The sequence below is a fragment of the Lasioglossum baleicum genome, chromosome 12, assembly GCF_051020765.1.
Source record: "Lasioglossum baleicum chromosome 12, iyLasBale1, whole genome shotgun sequence".
NCBI lineage: Eukaryota > Metazoa > Arthropoda > Insecta > Hymenoptera > Halictidae > Lasioglossum > Lasioglossum baleicum.
This window is the reverse complement of record NC_134940.1, coordinates 11982783-12002402: the sequence shown is the minus strand read 5'-3', so window position 1 is coordinate 12002402 and position 19620 is coordinate 11982783. Positions and strand designations below refer to the sequence as shown.

General features: G+C 42.7%; 1 protein-coding gene across 1 annotated transcript in view; it reads left to right on the top strand.

Annotated features, from left to right (window-relative positions):
• LOC143214655 (uncharacterized) overlaps positions 1-19620 on the top strand; it is a 118550-nt gene that overhangs the window by 21434 nt on the left and 77496 nt on the right. The window contains exon 2 of the mRNA XM_076435972.1: positions 455-562. Coding sequence (XP_076292087.1) covers positions 455-562 — 108 coding nt within the window. The remainder of the gene's footprint in view (positions 1-454; positions 563-19620) is intronic.

Below are 19620 nucleotides of genomic sequence, written 5' to 3'. Positions count from 1 at the left end.
AACGTCTTGAACTATAGTCTTTAACTATAGATATCTAATGTTTAAAATGTACTCAAAGAATTTATACAAATTTTATGTTTGAAAATGTAGGAGGTATAGTAAAAAAAAAAAAAGTAAAGGTCTCAAGACCTCGTAGAAGATGATTGAAAAGAATTTATAGTGAAAGAGTTTGAACAATTTTTTTGTAGAATCTATACGATAAATGTTGTTAAGATTGATGGTCTTCGAGTGATCATAGCTTTGATAGTCGTCGATTTGCTATGGGGAAAGGCGAGTTGGTCGAAAATCAGGGTGCGGGGCCGAGAAGAGATGTCGCGCGGAGAGAAAATTGCAAAGTGTAGAGACGCGAAAGAAATGATAAGCGAGGGTATTCCGCGGAAAATAACGGATCGCCGTCATTGCAAACTGATTTGAAGTTTAAACGCAAGGTGTGTGTCTATCGGTTTGGTTTTAGCCCTGAGCAACTGCTCTGAGAGCGGAGGCGAGCCGGATGCCATGCTGGATATCCACCACCCAGGAACCGGTCTCGAGTCTCATCACCAACAGTTTCACAACTCATATGGTAATATCAAAATACATCACTTTAATATTTTAACTTAACGAAAAACTTGCTCGTCGCTCGCCGCGCGCCGACGACGGAACCGAAAAAAGAAAGAAAAAGAATAACGAAGCAACCCCAGCAGCGTTCCCCTTCTGAAAAGGGACATTTATCTCCCATCGTTCTTTTTCTTCCCCCCCCGATGCGGAGCGTTAAACAAATTGTATTTGCGATGGTATAGATCGTTAGACGATTAGAGATTCCCTTGATTGTCGTCGACGCTTGAAACTGTTTCGGAAAACAACTTTGGACACGGTCTTTGTTTTCTGAATCACTATTATCGGGGAACTGAAATTTTCAACCATTTTGTTTCTTTCTTGAACGATTCCTGGATCTATTCTTGCATTGATTTTGACGTTAATTAATCCTTGTTAGCTTATTGTACAAGTGCGTAGATTCTTCAAAATTATTGTAGAATATAGATAAACTATAGAATATATTCATCCTCCTCAGCTCTTTTCAAAATTTGATGTAGAATATTTTTAAGAATTGTTTTTTGCTTCAACGGTGACAGGTATATCAAGTTGTCTTTAAAAATTACTTACACATATTCAGATACTCGTACTGTTATAAAACATTTTATAATATGTCAAATATTTGATATATATCAAAATATATCAAAATCTGAATATATCAAAACATATTCAGATACTCATATTGTCATAAAAAGTTTTGTGAAACCTGAGGGTGTTGAATGAAAACGATTTTCGAATTTCACCTGAATATATCAAAATATATCAAAATCTGAATACATCAAATCGTATTCAGATACTCATAATGTTATAAAAAATTTTGTGAAACCTGAGGGTGTTGAATGAAAACGATTTTCGAATTTCCACAGAATATATCAAAATCTACAAAAGAGATTAAAATTTATTAGACAGTATAATTAAGCAAAGACAGACGATCATTTCGGAGAATCAATGCAAGAAATAAGACCTGCGATCGAAACGGATAAAAGTTAACGTTGTTTGTAATAGTTATTTGCAGCAAAAAGATTTTCATAAGCTGACGTAGCAACAGTTTTCGAGCGGAGTCACCAACCCCTAATTATCGAGCAACGTTTCCCATTTTCTGTTTCATTAGAGACGTTGATTCTTAGAGACCCACCCTTAGAGGACCGCGAACGTTCCCTTAGTGACTCTTAACGATCGCTAGAGTTCTAATGTGATGAAAAACAATCGATTAACCACCTGCCCCTCTAGTTAGACTGTTACACACCGGTTACACCCCCACGTAGCTGCCCTTAACGAGCCGGCCTCCCTCCCCCGAAACAAGAAAAAAGAGAAAGAAAAAGAAAAACAACGATCGCACCCTTAATACAGGACACTGCGAACCCTTTCAGGCGATCGTTCAACCGTTACGGAAGTAAATTCTTGTAAATGTTTGATCGAGCGTTTCCTCGGGGGGTAGCAGCCCCCAATCGCGTGCCAGTCGAGGGTTGGGGTTGCAGTTTTCGGGGAACCAAGGCATATCGTTCTCACCACACACAGACTCGTGAAATTCTTATCAGTCATATTTCCGGCCTGTTAGCCCCGGGAAATCGATCGACCGTATGAATTCGGACAAAATTCGACCTCCTACCGCGAACAAAGTTGCAATTAGAAACGGGAATCGCAGAATCGTTCAAGAATTCGCCTGGGAACTGGGCCGGGGGATCAATTGGGTCGTGGATTCATTTTATCATTAACTATCAAGGGTCAAACGACTCCATTAGCTCGAAGACTCGGTGTTCATAATTCGCAAATGCACGGGCAAATGCTGATTTTTAAAACGGCCGCTTGCGTCGCTCAACGTCTTTATTTTTAAATAGCTTTAGAATAGTTTTGGTAAATAAATGTACTCTTGCGTTGTAGCACATAGTAAAAGTTTCAATTCGAATGTATGTATTTATTGTTCTTTGTTGACAATGTGGTAATAAAAATTCGAGAAGTGCTTTAAATTTTTATACGGTGACATCTTTATATAGTTTTTTGTAATTAAAGAACGCGCTACGTTCTGGGATAATTATGCCTGCCAAATTTGAATTCAAATTCGACTTGTAACAAGTCATATACAGGGTGGTTCACGCAACTTGCGTATGCGTTGCACGAGAAAGTTTTGTATACAGAAGTTGCACGCTCTGAAGGGGTACATTATGTAATGTATTTATTTTTTTTACAGGTGGAAGCGTTTCGGAGATTTGAAGGTCGACTTTGTTTTTTTAAATGGAATACTATATCTTTTATACCGAAATATGGAAGAATGTCGAATTCTGAGTAAAATTGTTATGGACCTTCATTAGCCGTAAACCTAATACATAAGTAATTTCACTTTATTACCTGAAAATTTTACTCGTTAATTATTAGCTTTAGGGCTAATGAAGGTCAATACTTTTTTACTCAGAATTCGACATTCTTCCATATTTTGGTATACAAAATGTAGTATTCCATTTAAAAAAACAAAGTCGATCTTCAAATCTCCGGAACGCTTCCACCTGTAAAAATAAATACACTACATAATGTACCCCTTCAGACCATGCAACGTCTGTATACAAAACTTTTTCGGGCAACGTATACAGTGGACGTTATATATGTGTGCAAGTTGCGTGAACCACTCTGGATCTCATATTATAAATCATCGCTGTCAATTTCGATATATCTTTAATATAGTATAATATATGTATATGCATATTTCTGTTTTTATTATAATTAGACTGCGGATCTTTATGTAAAAGTGTTTACATTATGTGTAAGACATAAATCAAATTTCTCCCAATTTAGTGGTTCTATTAAGTTGTAAGAAATATGTTGAATGTCTCTAATTGTTTTAATCTTTTTGTCAAAAATGCATAAAATCTGCAATCTAGTTGGAATGTTCCCGTGAAGATTCAAATTCGAGTATCGTGCGGCCGCGAGGAATTAAATTCGAATGACGCGCACCCGCGGAAGTTTCAATTCGAATTCGCGCGCGTCGCCGGTAGGATTCGAGAGCAACGGTTCGAAAGGAAGAGTCGCTCTCAGTCGGTACAATTGAATTAATTAATCCAGCCCCAGTTTTCTATCGATTCATCCGACATCGCAACGCTCTGAATAATACGAAGCCGCATCGAACGGTCGGCGCTTGGTATTTCGACCGGATCGCGCTCGGGTTCTTCGGAAACCGTTATGAATTTTGCAACCAGTTGAACATCGGAGAACTTTTTGCTGGAACGCCGTTTGCTGCGCAGCTAGAAAACTGTTGATCGATCAATTAACGCCTCACGGCCCGATGCTCGCCGATAAAACTGATTTAGGGGGTTGAATGGAGCCGCGGTTGCACAAACTTACCCTTGGAAACGGATAAACTTTATACAGAATCGCCCGCTGCACAACAAATTCGTATAAACATTCGAATCGCCAGATAGCACCTACATTTTAGCCGGAGAGCAACGAAATTAATTTTTCACTGCTTTCTTTTGCTCTTTGAGAACATCCTAAGACATTTTTGTATTGTATTTAGAATGTATAGATTTATAGCAAGCAGGATTTTTATGATATTCACAAAGAAAAAGGTTTTTACTATTTTACTACACTGTTTTTGATTGCAATTTTATTTGCTAAAATGTGTTAATTATACATGAGTTTATTGGATTCTGTCCAGAATTGATTCTCAATTGTTGTGCAATTTAATTCTGAGAACATAATTGTTCGAAAAAGATATCAGTCACCAAGACAGTAAAATAATTGTAACAAAGTAGTGATATAATGAAATGGTTTGCTTTTAGGGACGTTAGGCAAAAATCCTCCCTTAAACGAGCTCTCACCAAAACTCACCCCCAAAATATTTAGTCTCACAATTTCACCACCTCTTCAAAATCCAGTCCCCCACTGTTCACGAATTTTCCAAAACGCCCGACATCCCTCTAAAACGATATCCCGCACTTTCACCCCCTCAGATCGGTCCAAGTTCATTCCCCATCGATCGGGTTGTGTTCTCGAGCCGAAATCTCGTTTTCAAGATTTCATTACCAAACCGCGAAGATCCAATAACAAATTCCCGTCGTTAACCCCAGTGCCGCCTAATATAAATTCGTGTCCCTACTTCCCCACCCCATCCAGAAACCGAACCAAATTCATCCGGAGTCTCGACAAAGCGGTTTTCTGTAAATCGTCCCGCGAAAAATGGGAAGTTTCCCGTCGGGTAACGGGACGAATTCGAACTTTCATTTTTCCCCGGCGTTCGCGTTCTCCTAATAGAAAACGACGCGGAAGACCGTTGAATCAGGGCCGAGGGGGTGTGTAGGGGGTTGGTGGAAGGATGGAATAAAATCAGTCGGCCGGATACAGGCTCAAAAATCCTCCCTCCCCGGTGTAATTCGCGGAAGGAGTCCGGAAGCTCGTTCGATTCGAAAGCAGAGTCGAGTTTGGGGGTGGCAGGGGTGGTTGCGCTCGATGCAAGAAAGACCGAATGAAAGTCTAACATGCTCTCTCTCTCTCTTCCTCTCTCTGTATGGTGCGCTGGTTGCCGAAGTTTAATTAGGTGCGCTCTCCGACGATGTGCAAGATGTGTACGCGAGCCGATACATATACTGAGGATTGCCGGGGTCTCTTTATCGAAGGGACGCCACCGGGGTTGGTATCGGCTTAAAAGGACTCCAAGTAAAGGGGGTGGATCGCCGGCAACACGCACCCACCCCCACACGTTCGCTATCGGGCAAAAGTTACGGTCGCGATCGACGAAACTCGTCTTGACCCCTCTCGATCGACGTCTACCCCGTCTCTCCTTTTTGCGAACGGGTTGCTCTCGCATTCCTGTGCAGCTAGGGGTGGTTTGCACCGTTAGGGATGCAACTTGACCCTTCAGGCTGTCCGTGGCTTGCGAATTTTCATTTTTTGCCGGACTCTCTGGGTAATTAGTAGACTAGGAAGTTTTATTTCGAGGTTGGCGAGTTTTCTTGGACCGTTAGGGGTGGGAAATGTTCTTTAATTTATTGAGGATTGCGTAGTGTACTTTCAAGAATGTGAAAGCTCCATCGTAATTTTTTAAATATTTTTTTGTATCGATGGTTATGGGTCTTTTTGATATTGAAGTATGGGTTTTATGAATTTGTATTCGTATCATACTCTGAAGAACCTAAAAAAGGTTATAGTATTTCCCTATATCATTTTTCTACATCATCCTAAATGTTTGAAAATATAAATACGAAAAAATTTGTACTATATTTTAACGAAGGAATTAATTTCTATTTTTGAGACAATTTTGATTATAAATTTGACAATTGTATATGTATGAATTTTTATCTAAACAACCCAGCAGATTGTATTTTATGGTCGTATAAACCATGGAAATGATAGAGCAGGGTTGCCCGGGCCGAAATTGTACAAGAGGGTGGTCACCCCTAGGATTTTCCCAGAATGGAGAACGATGGGAAAATTATTCCCCCGTAGGATCTTAGACGGCAACGAATGCCTTCCAATTTTTCTTCATTGAGAATGAATGTCGGCAACCCCTTTAAACCAACTTTCAAAATCACCCTGTTTAGACCGAATCTCTTGTTTTACATGATTAATGCCTGTAGAGTATTTAGACTTCGCTACCCCTGATGTTACGGCATCCCCTAATGTTCCCGAACAACCCTTGTCATCTGCGAGACGCGCGAGTCAGACTATCTATTTTATTTACCTGCGTGAAGAGGGAGTATGATGAATTATGACCTGGCCGGTGGTTGTTAGATGAAGTACATGGACGTGTGGAAAAATTGCGTGACATGAGTTGGGTGTTCGGGCACGAGTTACAAGCGAAATTTAATTTTTGTCATTGGTCGTACAGAGAAGCTTTGGGAATTTAGAAAATGTTCAGAAAATGGTAGTTAGCACTTTCTCTCGCCCCATCTATTTTCACAAAATATTTCTGTCATGCTAGCAAAACTTTCAATAAATCACACTTAAAAATTCTCTAGTTACTAGACAATGAATCTTTAACAACATCTAGGGGAGCTACCCGTTGTTGTCCCCCACCAATCCTCAACCCATCTCAATGAAACATTAAAATCCTGCAATCATTCTCGCCATTAAAAAACTTTCGATACCATTTAAGGGTAACCCTTCAATTGTCCGACCACCCACAACCTGCCTCCCAAGAAAATAGCAAAATATCGGAACATCCCTCGATCGTTCGGATCGCCAAAAAAGATCGAACGAGCAATCTAAGGGGGTGGCTACCCCCTGGGCTCGCGGAACTTCTGTAGAGCGAGGTTTCCGTCCGCGGTAGAGTGGCTAGATTCAAATGGACTGGCGCACACGTGTGCAGGTTGAGGGGGTGGATGTACGAAGAGGGTGGATAGTACGAGGGGGGTGGCAGAGCGGGGGTGGAGGATCACAGAAATGGACCGTTGCCTCGAGCACGAATCGCTCCTGTGTCACGAGGAACCGAACCCGTTGGAAACGGGGGTTGGAGGTGGCTCGGGGGTGGTTGGGGGTGCGGAGAGACCGACTTTTGTACACGTCAGATTGAAATTTAGCGTGGGATTCGAATGAGCGGCCGAAGAGTAGCGAGATTACCCCCGTTCGTCGCGTTCTCCTCGCTACTTCGACGTGGCTCCGACGTTTTTCGTCCGACTTAGCCTCCATCTCTCTCTCTCTCTCTCTCTCTCTCTCTCTCTCTCTCTCTCTCTCTCTCTCTCTCTCTCTCTCTCTCCTCGCTCCGACGCCGATCGATCTCTCCACCTCCTACCTATCGGAACCCTCCCTCCCGCGGTTTTGTATCTTTTTTTCCAGCGGTCTCCTCTCTTGTCCCTTTTCTTCCTTCCTCTCATTTTTTCCCCTTCCCTCTCCTCCTACGTCTTTCTTTTTTTCTTTTTTGATTTTCTGCCCGTTGATTGGGGCGGAGCTATCGTCGGGGATCAGGGGGCTCGTTTCTTTCATTCGTCGATGTTTTCCTTCGGCGGGTGGTGGAAAACGGACTGCACGACTTAGATTTCGGATATTGCCGCTCTTTTCGTTCGATGTTTTCTCTGTTTTTTTGTTCTCTTCTTCGTTTCTTTTTTTTTTAAATAGTTTGAGGTTGTGTTTAGAGAGAAACTGAGCTGATTGGATGGGGGTGGGTCTAGGGACGTGGAAGTTTGGGACGAATGGAGGGATGAATTGCGTTTGTTGGTGCTCGAAATTCGGAGATAAATGTGGCGACTGTGTCGTTCAACCCTTATCCTCGGAAATAGTTCCATAAGAGATTCTGGGGTAATATTGAAACCCTCTTTGCTTCTTACTTTAAATCAAGTATGGTTCACTGGTATATAACACAAACAAAGAGATTCAGTCTTTTCTATTCTGTATGCACCAAATAGAATTGATACAAAAATTTATATGTTCTGCAAGGCACAGTTTAGGGTTGAAAGAAAGGTTTAAGAATGCATCCCTCGACGGGTGAACAGCAGCCAACACAGCATTGTTAAATATAATTGATACACAATTTGACACTTTTCTACGTCGCCCAAGGAACAGTTGGGGGTTGCAAGGAGGGGTTAAACAGCAGCCCTCGATGAACGGTGGGACAGAAAGAGATCGATCAGTTTTGTCGAATCTGAGAGCGAAGATTCTGCGCAGGCAGTTTCGAGTAACAAGCCGCGTCGCGTATCGAGGAAAACAACGCGCCGCCGCGCTCGAACTAATTACCTCGTTACTAATGAAATTAATTGCTATCGCACGCGTGTTCTTTGATGCGAGACCGGCCCGAGATACCGCGGAACTCGGCGGCTCTTGTCAGACGCATGCCACCGCCGACAGTATCGCGTCACCGCGTTGTTTGGCGGCGTTTTGATGCGCGACCGCGAAAATTCCCACCCCTTTGCAACCCCTTGCCACCCCTGTCGAGCATGAATGAACACGAGAAAATTTGCTACCGCCGCGCCGAGTTCCAGCTATTCTAACTAGTTTCCATTCGAGATCCTTGAACTAATTTCGGGACAAAGAAATTTTCAGATAAGCCTCTTTTGCGGGTTGAAATATTGTAATCTGTGTCGAGGATATTTTAGAGTTGTACAGCTGAGAATGAAAAATCTGGCGGTAATGGGGAAGCATCCGAAAGATGTCATTCGACAAATTCCTCTACGGGGGTGGACAGAACATTTTTAAAACTCTCAGTTTCACTCGTCCACCCCTGCACCCTTGTCCACAGCCGGTCATCGGATATCTAGAGAAACACGAAGACGCTCTAAAGGCATTAACGACTTTCGAGACACATTTTAAAACACGGAATCCTCTCGGACAAGCGTCCCCCGGGTTCCCCTCATCTTCCACCCCCTTGACGAAAGTGTCCACGCCTGGTACAAGCAGCCGGAACAACGCTTCATTATCGAAAAATTGATCTGATTAGTCGGTGGGCGCCTTCGAAACTTTCCGCCGGACATCCCTCTCGGTTCCCACGTCTTTCGCGGGGATGGGCCTTGCGAATTAAGGGCTGCTTAAACTCTTTACTATCATCCCCCTCCTGCTTCGACCACCGGGATCGTTGATGGTCCAAGTTTCACTCGAGACATGGTACGTTAATTGCCGGCAGGTTGAAAGACTCCGTCGACGAAATTCCCCGCTGGGGAAGTATGGGAAACTCGCGAAATTTCTGTGCCGGGGGTGGAACCAACCCCCAACCATTTCTACCCTTGAATCTCTGCGATTTACTTTCGCGAGACGTTAGGACCGAAATAAATGGCTGCAGTTCCACGGTCAGATCTTACGAGATTTCACTTGGTTTCAACCCCCTACTATCATATTTTATTAATCATTTTTATTTTAAACGATTCTTCACGTAGCATAGTATTTTTGTGAACTGATTGTTCAATTTTGACTTTGTGTAAGCGAAAAGATTTTTAATTGGAATTTTTAGAAGTGTAAGTTTACAACCCCTATTTTTAAATCAGCTCTTAGTCAAAGATTACATCAGGGGAAATAATTTCTGGTACTCGATAACAATCTTTTGAACTCGAGACACGTTCTCCAACACTCATTATTCAACTTTCTCTTTTTAAAAGTCATTTTAAAGTGTCACGGAGAATGTTTTAGCCTGATTTTCGTTGGGCGAAATCGAAAAAGATAGGGACGAGGGTTAAATTGTGGGTGTAAAACTGCAAGTCGCGGTTTTCGTTGACAGCCTCCGCATGCCCGAGATAAATGTCGCAATAATATTTCACACACCGTTGTACGTCGTCGTCGGGTGGGTTGGCGGGGTGGTTGACGGGGGTGACGGCGTCGTTCAAACTCACTTAAACCCTCGAACATCGTCGAAGCGGTCCGCGGGCACGGTTTAAGATTGATTCGACGTGCTTCCAGCGCATTTATTTAGTAGGCTGCGATGGAAGTCGGTCTCCCTTCGCGTGAAAAATCACTGATATCGCTCCGAGACGCTCGCTCCTCGCATTATACAACCACCCCCTCGCTTTCTGCAAGCTTAGAGCACGCTCGGGGACGATTCTTCCACTTCCCGGTGCTGAAAGGCGCGAAAACGAAGCACTGTGCTCGATACTTGCCCGCCTCCGTCACCATTTTTGAATGGATGCTGCTTGGAACATTTTTGTTACGTTTTTGATGGTTGATCTTCGATCATGGACCACAACATATTTTGATTTCACCTCATAGTGACAAGCTATGTGTAGAATATAATTGTACAGGGTGTATAAAAAGTAATGGTCATCCGTTCTAGGGGTGAACCTACACCTTTGGATTCTGGATCGGTGGACATTTCTAAGAGAACTTGCCGCAAAATTGTTTATAACTAGACTGCGGATCTTTATGCATTTGTAAAGAAATTAGTTAGGTGAAATATAAAACAGATTAGAAAAATTCAAGAATATTCTAATGTTCTATTTAACGTAACAAAGTCGTAAAGGATGAAATCAATTTTTATTTTATTCCTGCTGGCCACAATTGATGTAGAATTTGTATAACAATTGATGTAAAATTGTTGGTAAAGTTGTTTTTTACATCAACACCTTCCACTCATCCAGAAAAGAAAAAGTTTGAAAGAAGCCACATGTCGCAAACAAATAGTTATTGAGATATAAGCTGTTGAAGTTCTTGCAAAATTTGATTGTGTAGAATTGAGTGTCGATGAGACAGAACATGATCGTGTGCGTGCCTCGAGACAATCGCAATTTAAAGGGACATTCATCATAAATTTGAAGTTGCAAAATATGAAAGAATACGTTATATCCATTGTTATAAGAATATTAATCCTGTATTATAAAATGTTATCGTACCTCACCGTTCCTCCAGCGAATTAGGCGATAGACCTGTAAAGGACAAATTATAACAAGCAAAAAACGCATGTGAATCTTCAACCCCGACAGATGGACAAGACGTGCGACGGACCCATCGAAGTGACGAGCGGACTACCCTTATAAATCTCGTTACTGACGACCGAAGACAATACCAAAAGGAATTTCTGTGAAAGTTTCCCCACTTCTCAACCTGAAGTCCTTCCGACACACCCCGTCCAATTAACAAACGCAACATTTCTCCACCTATATAAATCCACCCTGAGAACCTTTCACGAAAAACCGAGGTGACAACCGCAGTACTATTTTGACCGTTGTCGGAGTAACTTCCTCCCGTTCGCTGCCACGATTTTGGAAAATGTGTGGTTTTGTGCTTCACATTTATTAAGACAAGAACTTTAACAGCTTATATCTCAATAGCTACTTGTTTGCTTCTATGTGGCTTCTTTCAAACTTTTCCTCTTCTCGATGAGTAGAAGATATTGATGTGAAGACAAACTTTAAAACCAGTTTCTTTGTTATAAATAATTTTGCGGCAAGTATCTTTTACAAATGTCCACCGATCCAGAGGTGTAGATTCACCCCTGCGACGGATGACCATTACTTTTTATACAGCCTGTACAGTATATTAAACATTTACAACACATTAGGAACAAAATAGTAAATACATATTTCTCGCATTTTTCTATTCCTGTTGCAAACGACTGCGACCCTCCAATGAGATTGAATATATTCGGTCTCTCTGGCGACGGGATGATTGTTTATTGAATATTGGTTGGAGCCTGGAGAAAATTATATATTCATCCGTGTCAAAGGAAATGCATTCTAGTCTCGTGTTATGTAAAAAGAATTTGAAACATTCCAAACTCTGTACAATAACAATCGAATTAAAGCTCGAGGTGGACGTCCGCCGCCATATTGGACTCACGCGGGCCTTTCTAGCAAATATGTTTATCGAGAATTGATTCAGAATATCGATTATTACGTTACCACGAATCTACGAGGGTTTTTTTTCTATGCAAATATATTCATCTACGCACCGGCCGTCATATTTGCCACTTCAAATTGTCGCGCTTCTCGGTGAAACAATTATAGTTGGTTTAAATTCTGATAAATCCTGTGCCGGAGATCGTAATTAGGGATACCAGCTAATTTACTAAGGAAAAAGCGATCCAGTTGAATTTATCGTCACACGTTTTTTCTTCGTTCGAGCGGGTACGATGTATCGATAGTCGAAGGGAAGATGGCTGATTGGCCCCGAGCGTTTAACCAGCCGTTTTTGCCAGCGCTCTCGCGAATTATTTAGTCCCGTTGATTACAGAACGTTCCTACAGAACGTCCGTTCATTAGACGGGTTTGTTATCGACGGTTACGTTAACTATGCTTCGTCGCCTTCTAAGTTGGCTTCGTGAAAATTCTGCGACCCCTTATTCCTGACGATTTTTAGCCATGGCGAGCTGTAATTGGGCAGTAATAATGTTGGGATTTTGGAAATTCTATTATAGATATGTATTATTCTGTGAATTTTGTTATAATGTTTGTGTTCCGTGGCGTTGAATCCAAGTTTGAAGCCACTATAATCTATTTTCACTTTCTGATTATTAGATTCCGTTCATTTTCGATCCGAAATGTTCAAGACTCGAGGACTGAATAATTAAAGTTCCGTAGATAATGGAGACAGTTTAGAACAAAATGACGTAGAAAAAGAGGTCTGCGAGCCTGAAAAGGTTGGTGAACCATGATCTAGTTGGTCTCCCGAAAGCAAACGAGCGACTCGACTCGTTGATTGGATTATCCGGTCGTTGAATCGAAATCAATCCAATCCTTATAGTCTATTATCGAGTTTGAAACGAATGTCGTTGAATCATGCACACCTCGTCCGATCTTACGTCTTAATCGCCGATTTTGATTGACACCTACGTAGTTTGTTTGCCCCACGCTTCTATCAATTTTTCAACTTGTCTTACAAACGGATTCCTTAAATTAAAAAAAGCCGTGTAAGCCATGTAACACGAACAATTTATACAGAAAAATCTCGGGGCAGTAAATTCTAGCAAGCAGAAAATCACTGTAAAAAATTAAATTAAAAAAATCCTGCTGGGAGAAATCAAACCAATGGGGAAGAAAAAAATTTCAGATCTAGAAATTCTGTAATAAACCATTGGGGGAGTGGGGGGTGTAAAGAAATTTATATTTCAAAAATCTAGAACTAAAACTAAAATATCCACAAAAGTCAATCTGAAAGCAAGAGACGGAATATCAACTATAAGATCAGCGACGTCTCAGGAAATTAAAATAAATAAGTCGTCGAACTGAAAGCACCCCTACAAAAACAACCCTCCGGAGAAAAAGGAAATCCGAGGTCGCCCATGACCATGAACGAAAGCGAGGTAGCAGTCGTGATGCCTTATTTCTGGAGTAGAGAAAATTCTACGTAAGTAGGTAGAAACGAATAAGACAAAGTTTCGAGGGGGGTGGGTGGTTGCAGAAAGAGGGTTGGGGGTGGTAGAGACGGCGGAGAGTGCGATCTAACGGCGGCGACGTAGTTGCTTCTGCCGAGTACTTGTGTAACGGAGGCCGCAGGGGTGGCGAGCCAATGGATCCGGGGGGTTGTAGGGGGTTGCAGGGGGTGGTGCGCGCCTTTGTAACGACGTGGGGCACCGTGCATGTAACGAGTTTCCAATAATGGCTCAGCTGCGTTACGCCATTGGCCGCTAGTTTCGTTGCAGCCGCAGAAGTCGTACCAAGAAACCTGCACCAACCCTTGCAATCACCCCCGCGTTTTCGGCCGACCGCTGTTCCGGCGTTTTCTAACTGTTTTAGATCGTTCCCTCGCTACGTAGATATTGTGCTAATTTTACTGATTTTCCCTGGCACATTTTTTCCACGATTCGCTCTTTTCATCCCCTCGTCAACCTCTTTGGTCATCGCATTGAAATTTGATGAAATCAATCATCTGCTTGGATCGATCGTCTCTTTAATATTGACAGCGATGGCTAAGAAACAGTTTCAAAATTTTTCTTAATTTTATAATATATTCTTCTTTAGCAAAAGTTACCCCTTTCATCTTAGCACCCTATCACCCACACAATTTCTGCGAAATATCCAGCAATCTCGACACTGTCGTTTCAGCAGTCGAGGCCTTATCCATGGTTTTCCGTTTTCCTTCATCGATTCTTCTTGAACCCCCTCGAATTTCAACCCCCGAACGTCGATAGATCTCCTGTTCCCTTTGACCAGCAATTCTGATCTCTTCTTCCCGCGAATTCCATCGCGCGATTCAATCCACTTTTTTGCCCCTTGCTTCGACCCTCTTGCCACCCCTAATTTTCCACCCCCGATCGAATTTTCTTTCGAAATTCCTTCTCGTTCGACTCACAGTTGTCTCGACACTGGTCCTCTCGGGTCAACTGTTCACGCGGAGTCTTAATTATCCGTCTCGGCGTTTTCAACCCCTATTTTCGTTACACAACCCCTTTCGTAGCCTAGATTTCCCGTGTCTCGGCCGGCGGCTTTTCGCCAGACACTTTGATCCTTTGATCCTTCGCCGCGGTCGTTTTCTTCCCGACGACCGTCGACTTTCTCGCGCTTCAACCCTCTCGAGGAGGTGGAAAACACCCCCGAGTGTTATCCCTCGCAGCTCGGACCACGCGAGAGCAAGTTACGGTCGTCTAAACGCTTCTAACGCTACTCGATCGATCCCGTGACTCGAGCGTTCGGCACACACCCGGGTTTTGCACGATTTCGACCGCTGACGCCCTTTCGCGTCTATTTCCGGAACCGGTTTTTGGCGAGTCGCGATCTGACGGAGCGAACTTCTATGTATCGGAATCTTCAGATTGAATTTTGGTGATCTTGTGGACGTAGACTCGAATATTTTTCCGAAGTTGAACCAATTTTTATTCTCGCTGTGGAATGTCTCTGTGAGGATGAAGTATATCCTTAGCAATGTAACTTTGTCATTTATAGTTGGAAAATATTTTTAATGATATTGTCAGTATTTGGTCTTTTTTTTTAATATATATATATAGTGGATAATCTTGAGAATTGGTAAAAAGTAAGTAACTCCGTTTTTGTATTTCAATTTCCAGCCCTTGTCTATAATAATGAAAATATATATTCTTTTACTACACTGTAGATATTTTTCAAATACCAGAACTGAGAGAAGATAATTGAAGACTCGAAATAAGAATCTTGACGTCATTAAAAATTGTATTTTCTTGTTTCCCAAATGCCGGAGTTTAAAGGAGGCAATTTTAGGGTTGTAAAACCCGTCCACTCGTCCACCAATTTACACATTCGCGCAATCGTTGCTTATTATCCGCGAAGTATCTTCTCCTAAAGTAATCGGTCGGTGGAGTGACTGCTCCTTGAATAATACGTCATCAGGCAACAATTAGCGAGCAATTACGATCGGCGATTCGGCGGAATCGTTTCTAAACAAACGAGCGGAGAAGAAGAAAATTACGTTTGAAACATCTCGAAACCGTCGAGCGTTTAAAACCAGTCTGCGACGAGACAATCCCCGGTTGGAAAAACGGATAATCGACGGGGGTAGGCACTCTCCTCTCCTGAAAGAGCCAACCAACAAGAACAACAACAACAAGAACAACGTCAACAACAAGCATAGCTTTAGGGGATGAAATGAAATTCATGTATCCGAGCTAACGAGTCCCGAGTGGCGCTCGTACGGGATTTCTTGGCCGACTTTCACGGCTATTATAAGCTCGAGTATTTTCATTATACATTTTTTTTCCTCCTTCCACGGCCACTTTGCATTGATACTCCCACCCCCTCTGGCCCCCCTTCCAACCCCCACCAACCCCCTCGGGGATCCCTTTTTCCACCCCACCGATACAACGTCGCGGATCGACGTAACGATCCACTTATGGAAAATGCCGCGGCGGAGAAGAAGAAAGGCTCTTGTCGCTTCTACTCGGACATCACCCACCATTCCCCTCGGCGAGCTTCAACCCCCTCCTCCTTCACCCTGTTCCGCTTTTTTCGGAGTGAATCCTCTTAGACATCCAGCGGCCGTCCGCAGGAATATGCTCTCTCGGTTTATAAAGTCGCGCCTCAGCGGTCGATCCCCACCCCCTACTACCTCTCCGGAGATTCACAACCCTCCCCATCGACTATTCCTTTGTAATTAATTTCATATTACTGTTTTCCAACCGGCCTTTTTTCCTAGGGAATTAATACTGTACGGCTTGTGAATATTTTAGGGACGTAAGGGGTGACTTTAGGGTGGGGGTGAGTTAAGAATGGTGTACAGTGGTCGGACACTGCTTTAGAAATTGCGGGTAGCTTTTATTACGGCTTTTGTGCTTGAAGCTTGTTTGTGATTGTCTTCATGACGATTTTATTCAGTATTTATTGGTTCCCTCGGGGGTTGAGAGAAATTTTTCGGGGTGGTTCTGATGTACATCTGATGTGATATTTGAAGTTGTCGGAGTACGTTGGTTTATTGTATTGGTGGAATTATTATAAAATGGCATCTGTACGTACCATAGTGTCTCATACTTGTCTCCGCATCCCTCTCTCGAGTATTTTTTTGCTTTTCTCTCTCCGAGCATTTAAAGGTTTCATAAAAAGTACCTTAGGGGTTGCCAGTCTATAGAACGCAACCCAGTGTGTCTCTATAACTAGTGCCATAAAAATATGTTACGGATTTATAAAATGGCATCCACGTGTCGTCGAGTGTATCATTTACCCCAACAACCCTCACACGAACCCTCGCGCATATCAACCCTCTCGCACCCTCTCGTCACCCAAGTGCTATTTTATCGATCTAAATTTACGATTTCACAACTCTAGACTGCTTTAAATCGCCCGGAGAAAGTATCACTGCGAAAAATTAAATGATACTAGACTTTCTACAGCGTTAAAACTCCTAAATCCTCTTCTGTCTACATTTTTATAATAATTTCTCCCAGGGTGAAATTAACCGGATCGACGGAGAAATCATTATTGCCAGTACCTATGGATATTTCAACATTCTTCTGCCTGTAAACCATCCCCGCACCCACTCCGGTGCCAAAACAAGAGCCGCGATCTTCCGTCGGGGCGTCGTTAGAGTCGGGCCCGCTTGTAACCGGAGTATCCGGCCCGGCAATTAATTAACCAGTTAATTAAACATTTAGACGCCGTTGGCGGTCGCCTAAAATTTAATTCGTCCATTAATTAATGCTCCTGCCGCCGCGTTGCTCGATGGCCGGACGACGAAGAGGGGCGGCCGAACGTACGGGGGTGCGGAGCGAGGGGGTGGATGCATTATTACCGGGGCTCGGTTCTCAGGTATTCATATTCGGACAAAACCGATAGAGGCGTACGCTTATCGGCGAATTTTTCTAGCCTCGGGAGAAGGAACGTTAAATAAAAAAAAAGAGAAAGAAAAAATATACGGGAAAGCAAAAAAACTCGGCCGGTTGAGAGGGGCGGCCCGTGTGGAAGGGTGGGGAGAACCGTGTCTATTTTATAGTTTTATTGTGGTTCCGGCATATTTGTCTTTAATGTAGCCGAACAAGAATTTTCGGGCAATTTATCGTCTCGGATTAACGGCAGATTAATAGGAGTAATTTTCCCCGGGGATTGGAAAAACACGTTCGTTAAATTGTTAAAAATTTGTGTTCTTATTTCATTGTGTCTCGTATTCGTCTTCGATGTAACGACTTAATAAATTTCTAATCCGTTTGCTGTCTTCAATTGAAAGAATATAGTTCCTTACATATTCGAAGCAAAACAGCAGATTACATTTTAGGGGTTGAAACAAATTATGTTACTAAAGGGCTAGACCCAACAGACCTAACACTAAAGGATTGAAACAGCTTAATAAAAATATTTATTACCCCATTCTTGGAATCCTTGAACCAGAAGAACATATTGCTTTTCAGGGGTTAAAATGACCTCGATCCTAGTCAAACAGTTTCCCCTTCCATTTATAAATCACTAGACTTTGGTCCAGAAGACTTCAAACCAAAGAATTAAACCAACAATCTTTAGCAACAAAAGTTCATATTCCACTCCCAGCTTTAGGGGTTGAAACAATGATTTCAGTCTTATTTGCACGACCAAGTTAGGTCCAGAAGACCTCAAACCAGATAATGAAACCAACAGTCTCCACCACCAAAAATTCCTACTCCCAACTCTTCGAACCAAAAGAGCCTAGTGGAATTGAGGATGGGGTTAAAATAAAAAAGAAAGCCATCGAAACCAGCCAACTACGATCGAAGGTGGAAACGCGGGGAGAGGTATGAACCAGTGTAAAATCGAGAAAAAAGCGTATCAGGGTAGCGAAAGAATGAAAAAGAAATTCGTTAACGCGGTCCACAGGGCGGGTAGGGTGCTTCGGGGGTGGTTCTCGTTTCGGGTGCGACAGGCACATGTGCGCATAATGATCTCCGCTATGGCCAGGTTTATGTCGGCTGCGGGTAGAGAAAGGTTGCCTTTAATTAGCATAACTACTGCGTACCAACGTTAGCCGGAACGCTAGCCTGGCTGGCTGGCTGGTATGGTGGTAATATGCGGCCCGACTAGTCCTTGAGTTATTGCCTGATCAATAATCTATATGTGGCAGCAACAGTACCGTACACCGTAGGGCGAGCTGCTGTCCACGTAAACCCACCCCTCTCTCTCTCTCTTCCTCTCTCTCTCTCACTCTCTCTCTCTTCCTCTCTCTCCCACCCCCTTGCAACCCCTTCCAGCCTGCTCTAAGCTTCCCAGCGCTGAATATTGCAGCTGGGTATCGCTCTCCACCGATAAATCTTCCGCTCCTTCGTGCAAAACAAGCGAAAGAAAAAATGTATATATAAATACACCTGCCCGTGGGGTGCAACGGGTGAATGGGGGTGAACAGGGGGTGGATGAGGGCGAAGGGAGTGAGGCACGAAAACAGAAAACTGGGCTAACTTCCGGTCCGACAGCGGAATAAGCATTAAGAGGTATTAGAGGGTACTCCGCCTCGCGTGTGTACATTATTTTTCCAACGATACGAACGAACCAACCCTCCCCCCCCCGGTAACAATGGAGAAATCCACCCCCGAGAACCGACGGATCACCGTCAAATTTTTTCGGACGGATATCCCTCCCCCCTCTCTCTCTCTCTTTCTGGTCTCTCTTGTTCATCGTTTCTGGGATAACTCGGCAGCTTGAGTTGCAATCGGATGTGTTCCGGATTTTGGGGGTGGTTCTTGAGGATTGGGGGAGGATTGTGTTTTTGAGGTTGGAAGGGCTGGTTTTTGGGATCGAGGGTGGGGTGGATTTGAAACAGAGTAGGGCAATAATCAACTAATACTTAAAAATTACTAATAGTCTTTTTGAATGTTAGTCATAGCAAAAAAGTCATTAGTCAAAACTGTTTGGTTAGTTATTGATAACTAATTAATAATATTAATATATGTTAATCGCGCAATAGTGACTGATGACTAAAGATTGACGGCTGATCATCAACTACTAATTCACTAATAAGCAACAGCTAACGATTACTTAGAGCTGTGACTAACTATTTGCCATTTAGTTATCACTAACTAATCAAAAAGTTTTGACTAATGATTATTTTGCTCTGACTAACATTCAAGAAGACTAGTCATTTTTTTTTAAATATTAGTTGATTATTGCCCTACTCTGTTTTGAAGGTGATTTCGGAGATCGAGGAGGGGTGGTTTTGGGATTGAAGGTCTTAAAATAGACAGGTGGGAGGGGTTTCTTCTTATTTTTGGACATTTTAACATTCGAAGGTATCTGACTGATGAAACAATTTTTGAGTTTGGATTGTGGCATTTTTATTGTTTATTCGTTC